The 14,724-nt window shown below is 35.2% G+C and overlaps 1 protein-coding gene across 1 annotated transcript; it reads left to right on the top strand.

Annotated features, from left to right (window-relative positions):
* The first annotated feature begins 292 nt into the window (after nucleotides 1-292).
* On the top strand, nucleotides 293-5,243 carry LOC145073247 (Actin-binding FH2 (formin homology 2) family protein). Its single transcript, XM_079019801.1, has 4 exons — nucleotides 293-1,813; nucleotides 1,886-2,070; nucleotides 2,528-2,754; nucleotides 4,363-5,243. Exons 1-4 carry the CDS (start codon nucleotides 549-551, stop codon nucleotides 5,101-5,103), a joined length of 2,418 nt encoding a protein of 805 aa, XP_078875927.1. The 5' UTR covers nucleotides 293-548; the 3' UTR covers nucleotides 5,104-5,243.
* The last annotated feature ends 9,481 nt before the right edge of the window (nucleotides 5,244-14,724 follow it).

Here is a 14,724-nt window from a genome sequence, read left to right as displayed (position 1 = left end):
ACCTTTTTTATTTTTTTAATTGTTAAAATAAATAAATAAATATTAAATTTTAAGAATAATGAAAGAAAAATGAAAAATAAATACCCCAAGGGTATTATAGTCATTTCAATTTTCGGAGGGACCATTTTCACATACAAACCACTCCAAAAGGACTACGAAACCAAAAACGTCACTGGTTAGACTAAAACCCCAAAAATTTGCATACCACGTGACCATTTTTGCAATTTTGTCAATTAAATAAATAAATAATTAAGAAGGTTTGGGGACAAAATAGCAAAGGGCAAACGCATAGTAACTGGGAATTAATGGGTAAAGAATAGATGAAATGAGAAGACAACGAACGAACAGGGGAAATAAAGAAGGCCCCTACGACCTTCAACTGCCATGGCACAGGGATTCCTTGGAGTAGCATTTAAGACTATTTCTCATCTTCTTCTTCTTTCTTCTTCACCCCCACCCCCACCAGCAAGTTTCACTGTTATAATTGCATCAGAAAGGTGAAATCATATCTTGAATCATTGTAAAGTTTTTTCAAGATTCATCGAAAAATGGAGCATTCTGGGTGTAAGATCATCCCCATCATCATTTTCTTCTTCCTCACCACGTTCATTGTTTGTGCATTGTTTAATGCCCCAAATCTTGGGGTTTCGCCATTGACACAGCAAAAGCTCAGAACTATAATGGGGATAAAGATATACAAAAAACCATATTTCGGTCTCCACCCATCACCATCGCCATCGCCTTCTCCATCACCATCTCCGTCACCATCGCCGTCACCTTCTCAAGCTCGAGCTGGCGCTCGACCTCCAGTTCACCATGTCCATCCACTCCCCCACCGGTGGCCTATTCCACCGTCTAACGGCGGTGACGGTGGAAGAAGACGGAAAGTCCTGGTGGCTGTTCTGGCGTCGGCTGGTGGCGCTACAGGTATAATCTGTCTCATTGGTCTGTTCTTGGGGTGCAGAAAGTTGAGGAAACAGAGGAGAAAGAAATCATCACCAAAACATGTGAGAAAGGTAATTTCTGATCCAGTTCCCGATAACTTTTACCTTCAATCGTTAGGAAGTGTGTTAGACCCACCAGCGGTTTCGAGCTTAAAACAAGATTCCGACAATAATGATCGGAATTTCAAATCACAAATTGATTCCCGATCCAATGAAGTGGAAGAAGAAGAGGGAAAGGAGAGAGATGTTTTCCAGATGAAAAGATTATCAAATTCAGAAAATTTGGATTCTTGTGGTGGTGCTGTCGCCTCAATCGAATCACTGAAATTTGATGAAGAGGATGAACAAGTTTTTTTTGGTTCTCCGATTGGTGAAGAGATAATTCAAGTGGAATCTCATTCGTCAGATGATGAATCTTTCCATTCTTTTTGCAATTCACATCGAATTTCCGATGCTTCAGTCGGTTCCGACACATTGGAACCACCAATTTCATCCCCACCACCACCAACTCCTCCACCGCCACCTCCACCACCGCCACCACCACCACCACCACGCAGTTCTTCATCCTCTTCCACCAACAACACATTAACAACATTTACTCCTCCAAAGAAAACAGTTTCTTTCTCAGAATCAAGCCAAACTCCTCCTCCTCCTCCTCCGCCACCATTGCCACCACCGGCACCACTGCCACCACCATTTCTTAAAGGAAACCCACCACCATTGCCACCACCACCACTACCATCTCAGTCGACACCCATGGGTAAAGATGGAACCCCACTTCCTAAATTGAAACCGCTACATTGGGATAAAGTACGAGCTGCACCCGATCGTTCCATGGTGTGGGACAAGCTCAGATCAAGCTCATTTGAGTAAGCAATTCAAGTTTTGTTTTTCAACTAATTTTTAAATCTTTCTACTCGAATTAATAAAATAAGAAACAGGTTTGATGAGGAAATGATCGAGTCGCTCTTCAGTTACAATCTACACAATCCTAACGAAGAATCCAAAAGCAAAAGCCCATCTCCTAGCAAACACGTTCTCGAGCCCAAAAGACTTCAAAATCTAACCATTCTCTTGAAAGCTCTCAACGCCACTTCCGAACAAATATGTCGTACCCTCATACAAGGTAAACATCCATCACAATATATTACAATTAGTGGGTGTTTGAAAATGATTATTCACTTTATAAATAATCAATAATCAAAATGGTCCCACACAAGGGTGGTATAATTGCAAAAAGCAGAGATTGTGGGTTCAAGTCTCCACAGCTGCAATATGAACGTACAAAATACATGCGTCCTGAGTTCAAGTCTCAACAGCTGCAATATGAATGTACAAAATACAAGCATCGTGAGTTCAAGTCTCGGAGCAGCTGTAATATAAGTGTACAATACAGTTGATTTACATCTCATATAATGCTCTAAGGGATGGAGCAATATGGATCAACTCATGGATAGTTGCAAAAAAATATAATTTCTTTGCTAAAAATATTCATAATCAAAATTGGATGATAAGATATCAATTTTCTTGAAATTACTTTTTACATGGTTATTTATATCTAATTGGTTGTTTTTTGATATTAGGAAATGGATTGAATTTACAACAACTAGAAGTACTAACAAAGATGGAACCTACAAAGGAAGAAGAGGCTAAACTCATAGGCTACAAAGGCGACTTAGGTTCAGCTGAGACATTTGTTGCATCGATCCTTACTATACCATATGCCTTCCCAAGAATCGAGGCATTGCTTTATCGAGAAATGTTCGAAGATGAAGTGACTCATCTCCGAAAGACCTTCTCTATGCTAGAGGTACAATAGTATTTTCTTGTTTTCAAACTAGGAGTACGTGTCCTTCATAGGTGTCCTTGTGATAAAAGGAGGTGAGAATGCATAAGAAAAGTGATGAAGTCAATGTCATAGGCTCATGCATCACCTTCTTTGCACTTGGACATTAAGATTTTTACCTTTCGTTTTAAATTGAAATCAAAAATTGAATCGAAACTTATTTTGATACAACATTTTAATGACATATAAATATAACCATTTAAGTAACCGACATTTGACAAAATAGTCACAAAATTGAAAATTACTTTCAACACGTCTCACTAATTTTTTGGGGACCCTGCAAAACTGTCCCATTATCTTACACCAGATTTTTTCTCATCTTACACCAGATTTTTTCTCATCTTACACCAGATTTTTTCTTGAAAATCTCTCTCAACCTAACACTATATTTACAATATAAAACTTATTTTTCCGTGAAAATGCTTTTAAAAGAGCCCCAAAACAAAACAAAAAAAAATTATAAAGAATTAAATTTCCGCGTTAAAAATAACATTTTTGTATATTTTTTCTTTGTGGGAACAATACAAGAAACAAATTCCATAGCAAATATAGATTTCGCTCTTGACCTATTGTGAAAAGCATGGGTATGTGTGAAAAACGTATAAAGAATTGCTATTTTATTGAAAACACTAGGTGTGAGACCCATGTATTACATGAGTTTAATTAAAAAAAATAAATATAAAATTTTAACAATTTGAAAAGTTTGAATTTATAAGAAAAATGAGAAAAATTTGAATTATTAAAATTAATGAGACTTTAATGTATTGAATACATTACATATATAAACTTTTTCTAATAAATACTTTACATATATATTACCTTACACATTAAATGTGAAATTTTAATTTAATAAAATGAAAAATACAATAAAATGACAAGTGGAAAATAGAAAATTTAAAAATTCTAGAAAATGCCATGTGTCCAAATGAATGAGAAGAGGACAAGTAGCAAAAAAAACCTTCATTTATTATAATAGACTAGTTGTGAGACCCATGTATTAGATGGGTTAATTTAGAAAAAAAAAAAAAAAGTTAGATATAAAAGTATAAATATTTGAGAACTTCAAATTTATAAGAAAATAAGAAATATAATGAATTATTAAAATTGAAATGTTTTTTTTTTATATATTTTAAATGTAAAAAAAATAATTTGAATAAATTAACAAAATAAATTAATGAGTTTTAATTTGGTAATTTTAAAATTAGAAGGTAAGTTAATTAATAAAATAGATATTCATTTATTACTACATTTATTGTAATTATTACATTAAAAGATTATGTGGAATTTAATAAAATATGAAAACTCATAAAATTACATGTGGAGAAAAAATTAATTAAAAATAACCAAAAAATGACATTTGACAAATTGAATGAGAGTGTGACATGTGGCAAAAAAAACCTTCATTTATTAGAGAGGATTCCCCCACTATTGATATCTTTTGTCATTATACATGGCATCAGTTAGTTTCATTTTTATAGAATAAATATCATTTTTTGTTAACAATTCAATCAGACATTAAACTCTAAATCCGTCAGTTGACAATTCAATCATACTCATCACGTGTTGTAACAGGAAGCATGCAAAGAACTTCGATCAAGTCGGCTATTCTCAAAACTTCTAGAAGCAGTGTTAAAAACCGGGAACCGAATGAATGTAGGCACAATAAGGGGAGGGGCAAAAGCGTTTAAGTTGGACGCGTTGCTTAAGCTTGCTGATGTTAAAGGGACAGATGGCAAAACAACGTTACTTCACTTTGTAGTCCAAGAAATTATCCGTTCAGAAGGCATCCGAGTTTCCGAAAGCATTATCGGGAAAATCAATCAAAAAACCAACAAACGAAAAAATATCCAATTCCAAGATCGAGAAGAAGACTACCGAAACATGGGTCTAGAACTTGTCTCCGGCCTTAGTACCGAACTATGCAACGTCAAGAAAACAGCCACCATAGATTTCGATGTCATTGCAAGCTCGGTTTCAAATCTATCACAAGGAATGGGTCGTTTGCGTAGATTGGTGAATGAAGATTTGTCGGTTGATGGAAAAACTTCTTGTAGTAGTGGTAGTTTTGTGGAATGTATGAGATCTTTCTTGAATTATGCTGAAAAACGTCTTGAGGAATTGGAGGGAGATGAACGGAGAAGTTTACAACTTGTGAAGGAGATTACGGAGTATTTCCATGGCCATGGGAATATGAGTAAAGATGAGGTGAATCCACTTCGGATCTTTGTGATTGTGAGAGATTTCTTGGCGATGTTAGATCTTGTGTGTAGAGAGTTGAGGAGATCCAAAGTTTTCGTTGCGCCATTCCAATAAATAGATTGGGAGTGTGTGATTGATTTGTTGATATATTAGTTGTTGGAATTGTAAAAAGAGAACCTGGATTTTCATATTTTGGCTCATACGGTAGGCTTTGTGTGTCTATGCATATATAATTCCACGTTTTTACCCGATTACCCTTGCTATTGGCTTAATGGGGTTGTTCTCAATCCCATTTTTTTGTTTCTTTTTGTAGAAAACCAATTTATCATGTTTGTATCATAACGTTTCAATAATAATTTTTTAACTTATCTAATGTATTATAATTATATCATTTACAACTTTTAAATTTTATTTGGTGTCTTTATAATTTACTTTATAATTTACATACGATCTTAATACTTTAAATATAGAGAAAAGATCAAACGAGAACCCCTAAGGGTTAAGAACCATCTAAGAACCTTTTTCATTAAGACTATTTTGGTCAACCGTAACACTCAAGTTTGGTAAGTTTTGCATTTAACCCTCTTTATCAAAACCTTTGCATTTTGATCCTTAAGCTAGTACGCATGGCGTACTAGGTGGTACACTTAGCGCACTATCCCGAGGTCTTGAGTTAGCATACTAGCCTGAGGTCTTGATCGCGTATTGCATCCACGTACGCATGAAGAATGTAAGCCTAAGTGAAACCCTAATTTTTAGGGCTTGCACCCTATTTAACCTTATGATAGCCTCATTTGGTTATGTCTAGCAAGCCTCCACCTTCCTTTGTCCTGAAACCGAAACCATAGTGTGATTTTGTGAGTTTTGAGCCTTAAAGAGTGTTTGTTGGTGGTTTGTCAAGGAGGAGAAGAAGAGGATCACTTGGAGAGGTGTCTTGAGCTTGAAGATCTGGTGTTAGCTCATCATTTGCAAGCTTTTTGAGGTAAAAAGCTTACACATCTGTACTCTTCTATGCTAGATCTAGTTCTTGGATCATTTATGCATCTTTTGAGTCATTTGTATTAAAGGAGAGCTTTTGATCTACTCCATAGGCTATGGATGCTAGATCTTAGCTCCTTTTAGCCCCCAAGTTCATAAAAATGCAAGCTTTATGGTGTATCTTGAACCATGCACTTGTTAAGACCTTTGTTAAGCTCTTTTTGAGCTCTTGATCCCCATTAAGCTGTACATGTTTGTAAAGTTGCCAACTTTACGTGATAAGTGGTCTTATAGAATCAGATATGAGAGTTTGGCTTGAAGTCTCAATGGATTAAGTGCTTACTGGAGTGGGGTGGCAAGACTGGGAGTACGCTGAGCGTACCAAGCTGGTATGTTGTGTATACTAGCCCCAGAAGGTATATGCTAAGCGTACAAGCTGAGTACGTCTTGCGTACTCAGCATATGGGCTTTTTGGGCTTGCATTCTCGGTTTGGGCCATAGGTTGGGTTTTCCTCATTTGGGCCTTGTTGGGCCATTAGAAATCTGACTTGGGCTTTTGGATATTGTCTTGGACTCTTTGGATTTTAGGCCCATGATGGGTTTGGGCCAAATATGGAAGATTGGGCCATATTGGGCCTTGGGTCGCCATTTAGGTTTTCGCCCTTTTCAATTATTGAGATGGGCCTTTGCTTTGGACCAAGTTAGATGTGACAACCTGAAACTTTGTCTGTTTCCGTTACTCGATTTCCGTTAATAAAATTTCGAATTCATTAACTTTTCCGTCAAACTTCTTGGTTTAGACAATAACCTAGTTATACGTAATTAAATTATTTACGAGTCGGAGCCAAAAATCGCGCGGAAACCCGAATATTTCGAAGAAAATCAATCAATTCCGGCCTAAGTGAGTTTACAGCCGTAAACTCGTTTACGACCGTAAACTCGTTTATGGCCGTATATCCGTTTACGGCCAGTAAAGAGTGGACCCCCCGCCACCGACCACAAAACACCTATAAATACGAGACCTCCACCTTCATTTGAATATTTCTGGCAGAAAACTCTCTCATTCTCTCTCTAAGAACCTTGACCGTAAACACCTAAAAACACCTTCAAGCTTCGGGAAACATCGAGAAACACCGTTTGGAGTCACTTCGGGGCGTCTGGAGCACTTATCTCTTCGAAATCAGCACCATTGTTCTTGAGTTTACGGTCCGCCTTCAAAGACCGTAAACTCTGTTCTTGAGTTTACGATCGTAAACTCACCAAGCCTTCAAAGACCGTAAACTCTGTTCTTGAGTTTACGACCGTAAACTCACCAAACCTTCAAAGACCGTAAACTATGTTCTTGAGTTTACGACCGTAAACTCACCAAGCCTTCAGAACGTAAACCCTTGTTTACGGCCGTAAACACCTTTTAAGTGGTGCTTTTGGCTGAAATCCCATTTTCATCGATTCGATCAGTCCCAGTAACATTCCTCAACCGAACACAAGTGTTCTTCTGACACTTTATCTAACGAAATCGCTAATTTAGGTACATATATGTATTTATTTGATAATAGGATTCCGTTAAGTGTCACGTGCAACAACTCGAGGATCTTCATTTCAGTCAACGATTTTATGCAACAACTGTGAGTTCATACCCCTACATTTTCTGTATTTTTAATGTTTTCAGGGGGAGAATACAAGCCAAACATAAATGTTTTCAAGAATATACATAAAACTTATGCAAATCTCATACTTTTGTATTGTGTTGAGCATAAGGGACGTTTTCACTAAAATTGCATAGTTTTCCAGACACGCTATTCACTATACATGCAAACTATAATCGGTATAGTTTGGGATTTTTCTAAGCATAACAAGTACATAAACTTTCACTACTAAACATATGCGCTAAGACAGAAACCGTTTACATTTTACATCACTACTTTATCATGGTATTCATAACTGTAATTATCACTATATACGGTATACCTACGGATTTTCACTACGGTAGAACGCTACTACACTACATGTAAACTAGATTGTATGATATTGTGTGGTGCTACTTCACTACTGTACCCCTAGGTGTGTAAATCCTACCATAGTATAACCAGAGTCTCCTGGAGGGAGAGCGTGAGATTTGTGAATAGATCTATTCGGGACTGACAATCTCACACCCGAACTGCTAGCTACAGTTGGGCGGGCATGCCTAGGGTGACAAATTTCATTTAACTCGACGCCTGAAGAATGTTGGAAAGGTCTCTAGTCATATCAAGCATGGTTATACGACTCACAATATGTATAAATCATCTTTAGTTTACAACTTGACACTCTTCAACATTTTTATTTACACTAAATAGAACTAATAGACACTACAACTGGAGAACCTTCAGGGTTTTCAAATAGAAACGAACATACAATGGTTGCACGCACGAAATACTATTACATCATGATTAGCATTAGCTAGTGACATCAAGTAGTAATTTCGCACATCACTACAGTTTTCAGTGACAAACATTCACAGTTTTATATAGAATTGAGAACACTACATTTTCACTAAACAAAATATCGAATTTTCTTGGAACTATACAGACCTTTTACGAACTCATCAACGATTTTCACTACAAACCACCGCTTATGAACTCACCAGCTTTATGCTGATACTCTTTCAAACTGCTTGTATTCTAGGAAATCAGTAGACAGATACTTGCTGGATTTTCAAGGAATTGGAGAAATAAGAGTTTTATGTTTATACTATACAAAGCTATCGAATGTAATTCAAACAAAGTTTCAGAGAGAGTTTCAACTGATGTAAACATTTTTATTTAAGTATTCACTGTAGTGGTTGTGTTGCTATGATTGCTGTTATTCATTGGTTGTGATGCTACACATGATGTCCTCCGCCCCGGAACGTTTCCGCCATCGGTTTCGGGGTGTGACATTAGATAAAGGGTAAAATAGTCTTTTACGCTGGTTATGAGCTATATTGCTTAGACTCTGGTTATAAGTTGAGATCCAATTAATAATTGGATGTTATTAATATTGATAGTGCGAGGATTTTTTCGGACCAGCTGCCAGAGATTTATCCGAGTGATTCAACAGCTTGAGGTGAGTTTCCTCATTGTGTTTAGTGGGTCGAAGGCACCAATACCGGTCCATGGATTGTATGTTTAGTATGCTAGTTTTATACATGACTCTTGCATGTGATGTGTTTATATGTTACCTAATATGTGCATATTTGGTTATATATTTTGTCTAAAATCTTAATACTTTTTGGCTAATTTTTCCTAATTAATGAACAAAAGGTACTTAATTGGGTTTAAATTGTATTTTCATCCTAAAAGACATGACCGAGTTAAAAAGGAAGCGGGAACAACAAACGAAAGCTCGGTAATAAAGAAAGAAGAAAATGAAGCTAAAAGAGTGAAGAATTCGGCGAGTTGGCCATCGACTCGCCGAGTAGACAAGAATATTCGCGAACCATCAGGTGCCTTACCGTACACAGATTTTAAGTGATGGACTCGCCGAGTCGGTCTATGGGCTCGACGAGTCACCACTGTTTTTAGAAAATTATATAAAGGCCATCAAGCCCAAGACAAAAACCTCTCTTCTGGATCCCTTGGCGACTTAGCTGTGATTGAAGGATTATTGAAGCTCTGGAGTTCGAAGATTTTACCCTAGAGTTCAATTTGAAAGTGATTAAAGGCAACATATACTCTCTTCTTCTTAATCTATTGCACAAAACTATGTTTTTACTTCTAGATTACGTTTTTGAGTTATTATTTGTTGTAATTATGAGCTAAAACTCGTAACTTATGTTTAGGGTAGATTATCTTGTTTATATGGATTGATTTTATGGTGTGGATTATTTGATTTGGTGAAAATTGTTTTGCAAAGCTTGTAATTGATCCTTATGTGTTGACAACAACTATTTTTCTGTTAATTATCAAGTCTATTAAGTTGCATGAACATCCTCTTAATTACTTGCTCCATATGATTTATGTGAAACCAACATTATATGCCTAGTATTAGTGAATATAAACCTAAGAGTAATAGAAAACATGTAAGTTAATGTGTAAGCTTGTGTGATGAACAACCATACAAGATGTTGATTAAATTAGTCATTTAATTAGCTATAAATACAAGTCTTACTTAACCTAAATCAAAATACTAGTAAATTCATTAGTTTAACCATTTGGCCACTAATTAAACTAATTTGTTTTCTAAGGATTAGTAAAAGGAACATGAGCCTAATCACATTTATCGGTAGCCAATGACAAAATAATCCATTGCACTTGCCATAAAATCAACTATAGAAACAAGTAAGTCGAACCTAAACAGAAGTCTCTTCTATTATTGAATCTAGTTATCTTCAATTTCCTAAGTTGTTAGTTGTTTTTTTGTTTAAGTATTAGCTAATTGTTAAGTTTCTACTCTTGCAAAAGTAGAGAAAACCCTTTCTTTTTATTTTTTTGTTTTAATTAGGTAATTCCAGTGTTAAATATAATTGTTACCGTTACTGTGTTCGATACCCTGCTTACTTGAACTATATTGCTAAACGATAGGTACATTGCCTTTCGTGTGTTATTTGTATTTAAAGTAGTAGGATTAAAACTAGTGTATTTTACACACATCATTACTGGGCAAGGCCCGATTCCGGGTGGGGCCCGATAATCATTCTATATGCTATTTATCTTTGTGATTATTCCATGTGTATGTGTTATTATGTTTATATGTTTATGTGTATACTAGATGGGGCCTGATGATTGACAGATCTGTATACCGAGCGGGGCCCGATGACGGGCGGGGCCCACTATATGTTTGATATGTATGGTATGTAGTATTTTGGGGAACTCACTAAACGTTGTGCTTACGGTTTTCAGTTTATGTTTAAAGTACTTCTGGTTCAAAGTGGAAGGGTTCGGGATGATTGCAGAGCACACACCACCTTATTCCGCATTTTGTGATTTATTCTGATATTTTATGATGTATTGATATACTTTGTTCCACTTCTGAATTTATGATGATGTTTTGGGATTACTGTTTATTTTTCAAAAATGAAATTTTTGGTCCTATTTTTTTGGTTCGTTATATCAACATACATTTTTCTTAAATTTAATATTAGATTTAAGATCAATCCATATACAAAATCATATTTTAACATTCTTACAAGACATCTAACTCTCAATCTTTCTCACTAACTTTCAAATCCTTTCAACTTTCAAGGACCCTTCTTCTACAACCACCACCACCACCACCACCTACCTCCGATGACTGTATAACACCGCCACCGCCTACCTCCGACGACTATCCACCTCCGCCATGTCATTGGCTCCTACTTCCGGCTAAACTCGCTACAACCGCCGCCTATGTCGCCACCGGTCGTTTAACCTTCGTCGGAATGTCGAGTCAGTCGCTTTTTTTGCTTCAGATTTGGAACCACAACAAAAAACAAAATCAGCACCACACCACCGACTGTCATCTTTGACGACTATTCTTTGTGTTTTTTGCTCAGATCTAACAAGATCTAAATGATTCTAGTGATTTTTTTCTCATCTTCGATCGTGTTTCTAGTCTAGATCTTTCAAGATGTGGTTAGATCTAGAACCTCCACCTTCTGATCTGCCATCCGCTTCACCTCCACCTTCAGATCTAACACTTTTTGTCACTGGAACACTAAATCTGCCACCAGATCTTCCGTACCGTTTTCTAGATATGCAAGCTCTGGTCCAGATCTACGATTTCCACCACCACCAATGAAATCTGGTGTCTTGTTCTTCAAGTTGCATATATGGTCTTGTAGTCTTCATCTCAGACCTCTAAAAATTGGTTGTTGTTTTTCCTCTGAAGACTTGGATCTGTTTCATTCGTCAAACCACGACCGTCAAACCTCGTCAGAGAAACAAGCAACATCGCCTGACTTTAGAGATGATGAAAATCTTATATATTTGGTCAGATCTGATGTTTTATGGTGATTATTGAACTGATATATGTTGTGCACACAAAGTGTTTGACGAAATGCCTCAATGAAATTTTGTAAGTCATTAAGTTGTGAATATGTGTTTTCTATGTATTAATTTGTCTAAGTTATTAAGATGTGAATGTGTATTTTTTTGATGTATTAAGTGATGAATTAGTTCCTGAAATGTTGAATTAAGTTGTGAAACAGTGTTTGAAATGTTGAATTAAATTGTGAATTCTGATTTTTTTTTATCAAGATTTGGTTTTTGAGGGAAGGATATTGGCGGTATTGGCACAAGTGGTTGGTGGCGGCGATGGTTGATAGCAGTGTATGTTAGTTGGCGGAGTTGATATTGGTGGTGGTTGTAGAGTAATGATATGTTTTATTTCTCACTATTCTTCTTCGTTGATTTCGATAACATTATTATCTTTTATGATTCATGTATATGTTTTCCGTTTGACGTTTGCTTCTAAAATATGATATAATTTAGGTATGTATTAAGTTGTGAATGAGTTGTTTAATATAATGAAATATGAGATTATACTTGTAAATGAGTTATAAATGTATTGTATAAAACTATGAATTTTGTGTATTACGTTGTGAATTTTATTGACGGGTTAATATATTAAATTCACAATTTAATACACAGAAATGTCTCCATATGTTAACGTATAAATGTAAATTTTAATTTGAAATTATGGCTGTGAATATATAATTTTGTCTAAAAATATAAACTGATTGTATTAAACTGTGAATTTTGTGTATTACACAGTGAATTTTATATATTAAACTATGAATTTTGTGTATTAAACTGTGACTTGACTGTATTAAGAATTTCAAATTCATAATATGATTGTGATTTTATATTTTTTGTATTAAAATGTAAATTTATTGTAATAAGATGTGATATTTATGTATTAAGTTGTGATTTTTGTGTTTCAAACTTTGAATTAACTGCATTAAGCTGTGATTTTTTTTTATTTAAATTGTGAATTGACTATATTAAAATTTGAGTTTTTTTTTATTAAACAGTGATTTTTGTGTTTAAAAATGTGAATTGACTCCATTAAACTGTGATTTTTTTGTTTAAACTATGAATTGACTGTATTTTGTTGTGATTTTTTTATAATTTCTATTAAAATATGAATGATTTACGTATAAATTTTTGTGTTAATTTTCTTGTGAATATATATATATTTTTTGTGCTGTATAAATTTGTCAGAATCTACTACTTTTTATAATTATTATATATATAAATTAATTCTAAAGCCCCTTAGGGAACAATACTCTGTTCCTATTAGGCCAAACTTTTTTTTTTCTTTTATGTGTTTTTTTTTTGTTATTTATCCATTTTTATTTCTTATAATGGAGTACACGTTTCATCAACTGTGCCTCTTCCATCTACGTGTTCGGTTTTTCTGCTTCTTTTGTTCCACCACCGCCATTTTTCTGACAGGATACAATACATGTTTGTTTCTTCTACATCTACTTGCTTACTCACCCTTTAATCCTCCACCGCTCTTTCGTTTCTTTGTCTTCCCGATTGTTCCACTTTTTCCAGTTTCGTTTCTTCTGCTTTATCTCCCATTCAGTGACCTTGCTTCTCTTTTCCACCACCATCGACGATCGACCAACCCATGATCGGACCACCGCATCGTCTACCTCCTGTAAAGGTTCGCAAGACAACTTCCAACAGGTTGGTTCGTCTTCTTCTTCAATTTTGTAGATTTGGTTTAATTTCTGGCTGCTTTACTGTTCGTTGGCTCGAATTCTTCTCCCTGAATTTTGTAGATTAGGTTTAATTTTTGGCTGCTTTTATTGTGTTTTTGGTAAATGAAGTCGATTTCTGGTCGGCGATTACGCTCTTCTAAACCTCATATTCAGAAATATGACTCGACACTAAAAGGTAATCGACAATTTTAAGCCTTGAACCTCTCTCTTGATCTCTATTTTAAGCCCTAAACCCCAATCTTCCGTTTCTATAATTATAGGAATTTGATTGGTTTTGATTATTAATTTCATATAATATTATTTTGTTTTTATCATAAGGATGGTAGGAGCTCTCACATCACTAAGTAAATCCTGATCCAGGTTTGTGTTCTTCGAAAATCGACATTGGTTTCCCCTGAAACGCTCGAGATTTGCAATCAGGCTACTAGAATTGATGGTCTGTGTTTCTCCATTCCTGTCTTTCTACATGTGTATGTGTGTTTGTTTGTAGGTGAAACCTGGTAATCAGGTGAATTATAGCAATTATATAGGAAATTATGTAGAAATAAGTTTGCAATGTGATTTGGTATCTGATTTTGTCTATTTTAATCAGGTAAGTACTGTTGGATAAGGTGTCTAAGTCCATAACTATTTCTGGTATGTACTTGACCCGATTTGGCATGGTCCATTTGGGTTGCATGGCATCATGATAATTGGATAGACAAAATGAGAAAAATGACACTTATGATTTGTTAATATATTAGAAGTTATAATATATATTAATATGAAATCATATTATTTAATTAGTATTGATCAAGAATTAATTTTAAATTAATTTGTGATAAAAAAAGAGACTAATTAAATATATGGGGATTGATTCTGTAAATCATTTTTTCTTATATAGTGGCTTATGATCGATGGTTTATTGGATTGGGCTAAAACCCATAGGGTGATCCATGAAGGTTAAAACCCATGGATCATGGAGGAAATGAAAAGTCATTTCAATTAGAGTTTACATGGTGTAACCCTACTTGTGACACACTATATAAAGACCCCATAGGCTAGCAAAATCAGCACATAGACAAGAACAAGGAGGGCTAGCCGATTTT

This window comes from Lactuca serriola, chromosome 9, assembly GCF_051521515.1.
Source record: "Lactuca serriola cultivar US96UC23 chromosome 9, Lser_US96UC23_V15, whole genome shotgun sequence".
In the NCBI taxonomy this organism is placed as follows: domain Eukaryota; kingdom Viridiplantae; phylum Streptophyta; class Magnoliopsida; order Asterales; family Asteraceae; genus Lactuca; species Lactuca serriola.
This window is presented reverse-complemented; position numbering and strand designations above follow the sequence as displayed.

Coding starts and splice junctions, on each gene's coding strand:
- LOC145073247 (XM_079019801.1), top strand. CDS start 549: ATGGAGCATTCTGGGTGTAAGATCATCCCCATCATCATTTTCTTCTTC. Junction 1,814..1,885: donor CTCAGATCAAGCTCATTTGA/GTAAGCAATTCA, acceptor AATAAGAAACAG/GTTTGATGAGGAAATGATCG. Junction 2,071..2,527: donor ATGTCGTACCCTCATACAAG/GTAAACATCCAT, acceptor TTTTGATATTAG/GAAATGGATTGAATTTACAA.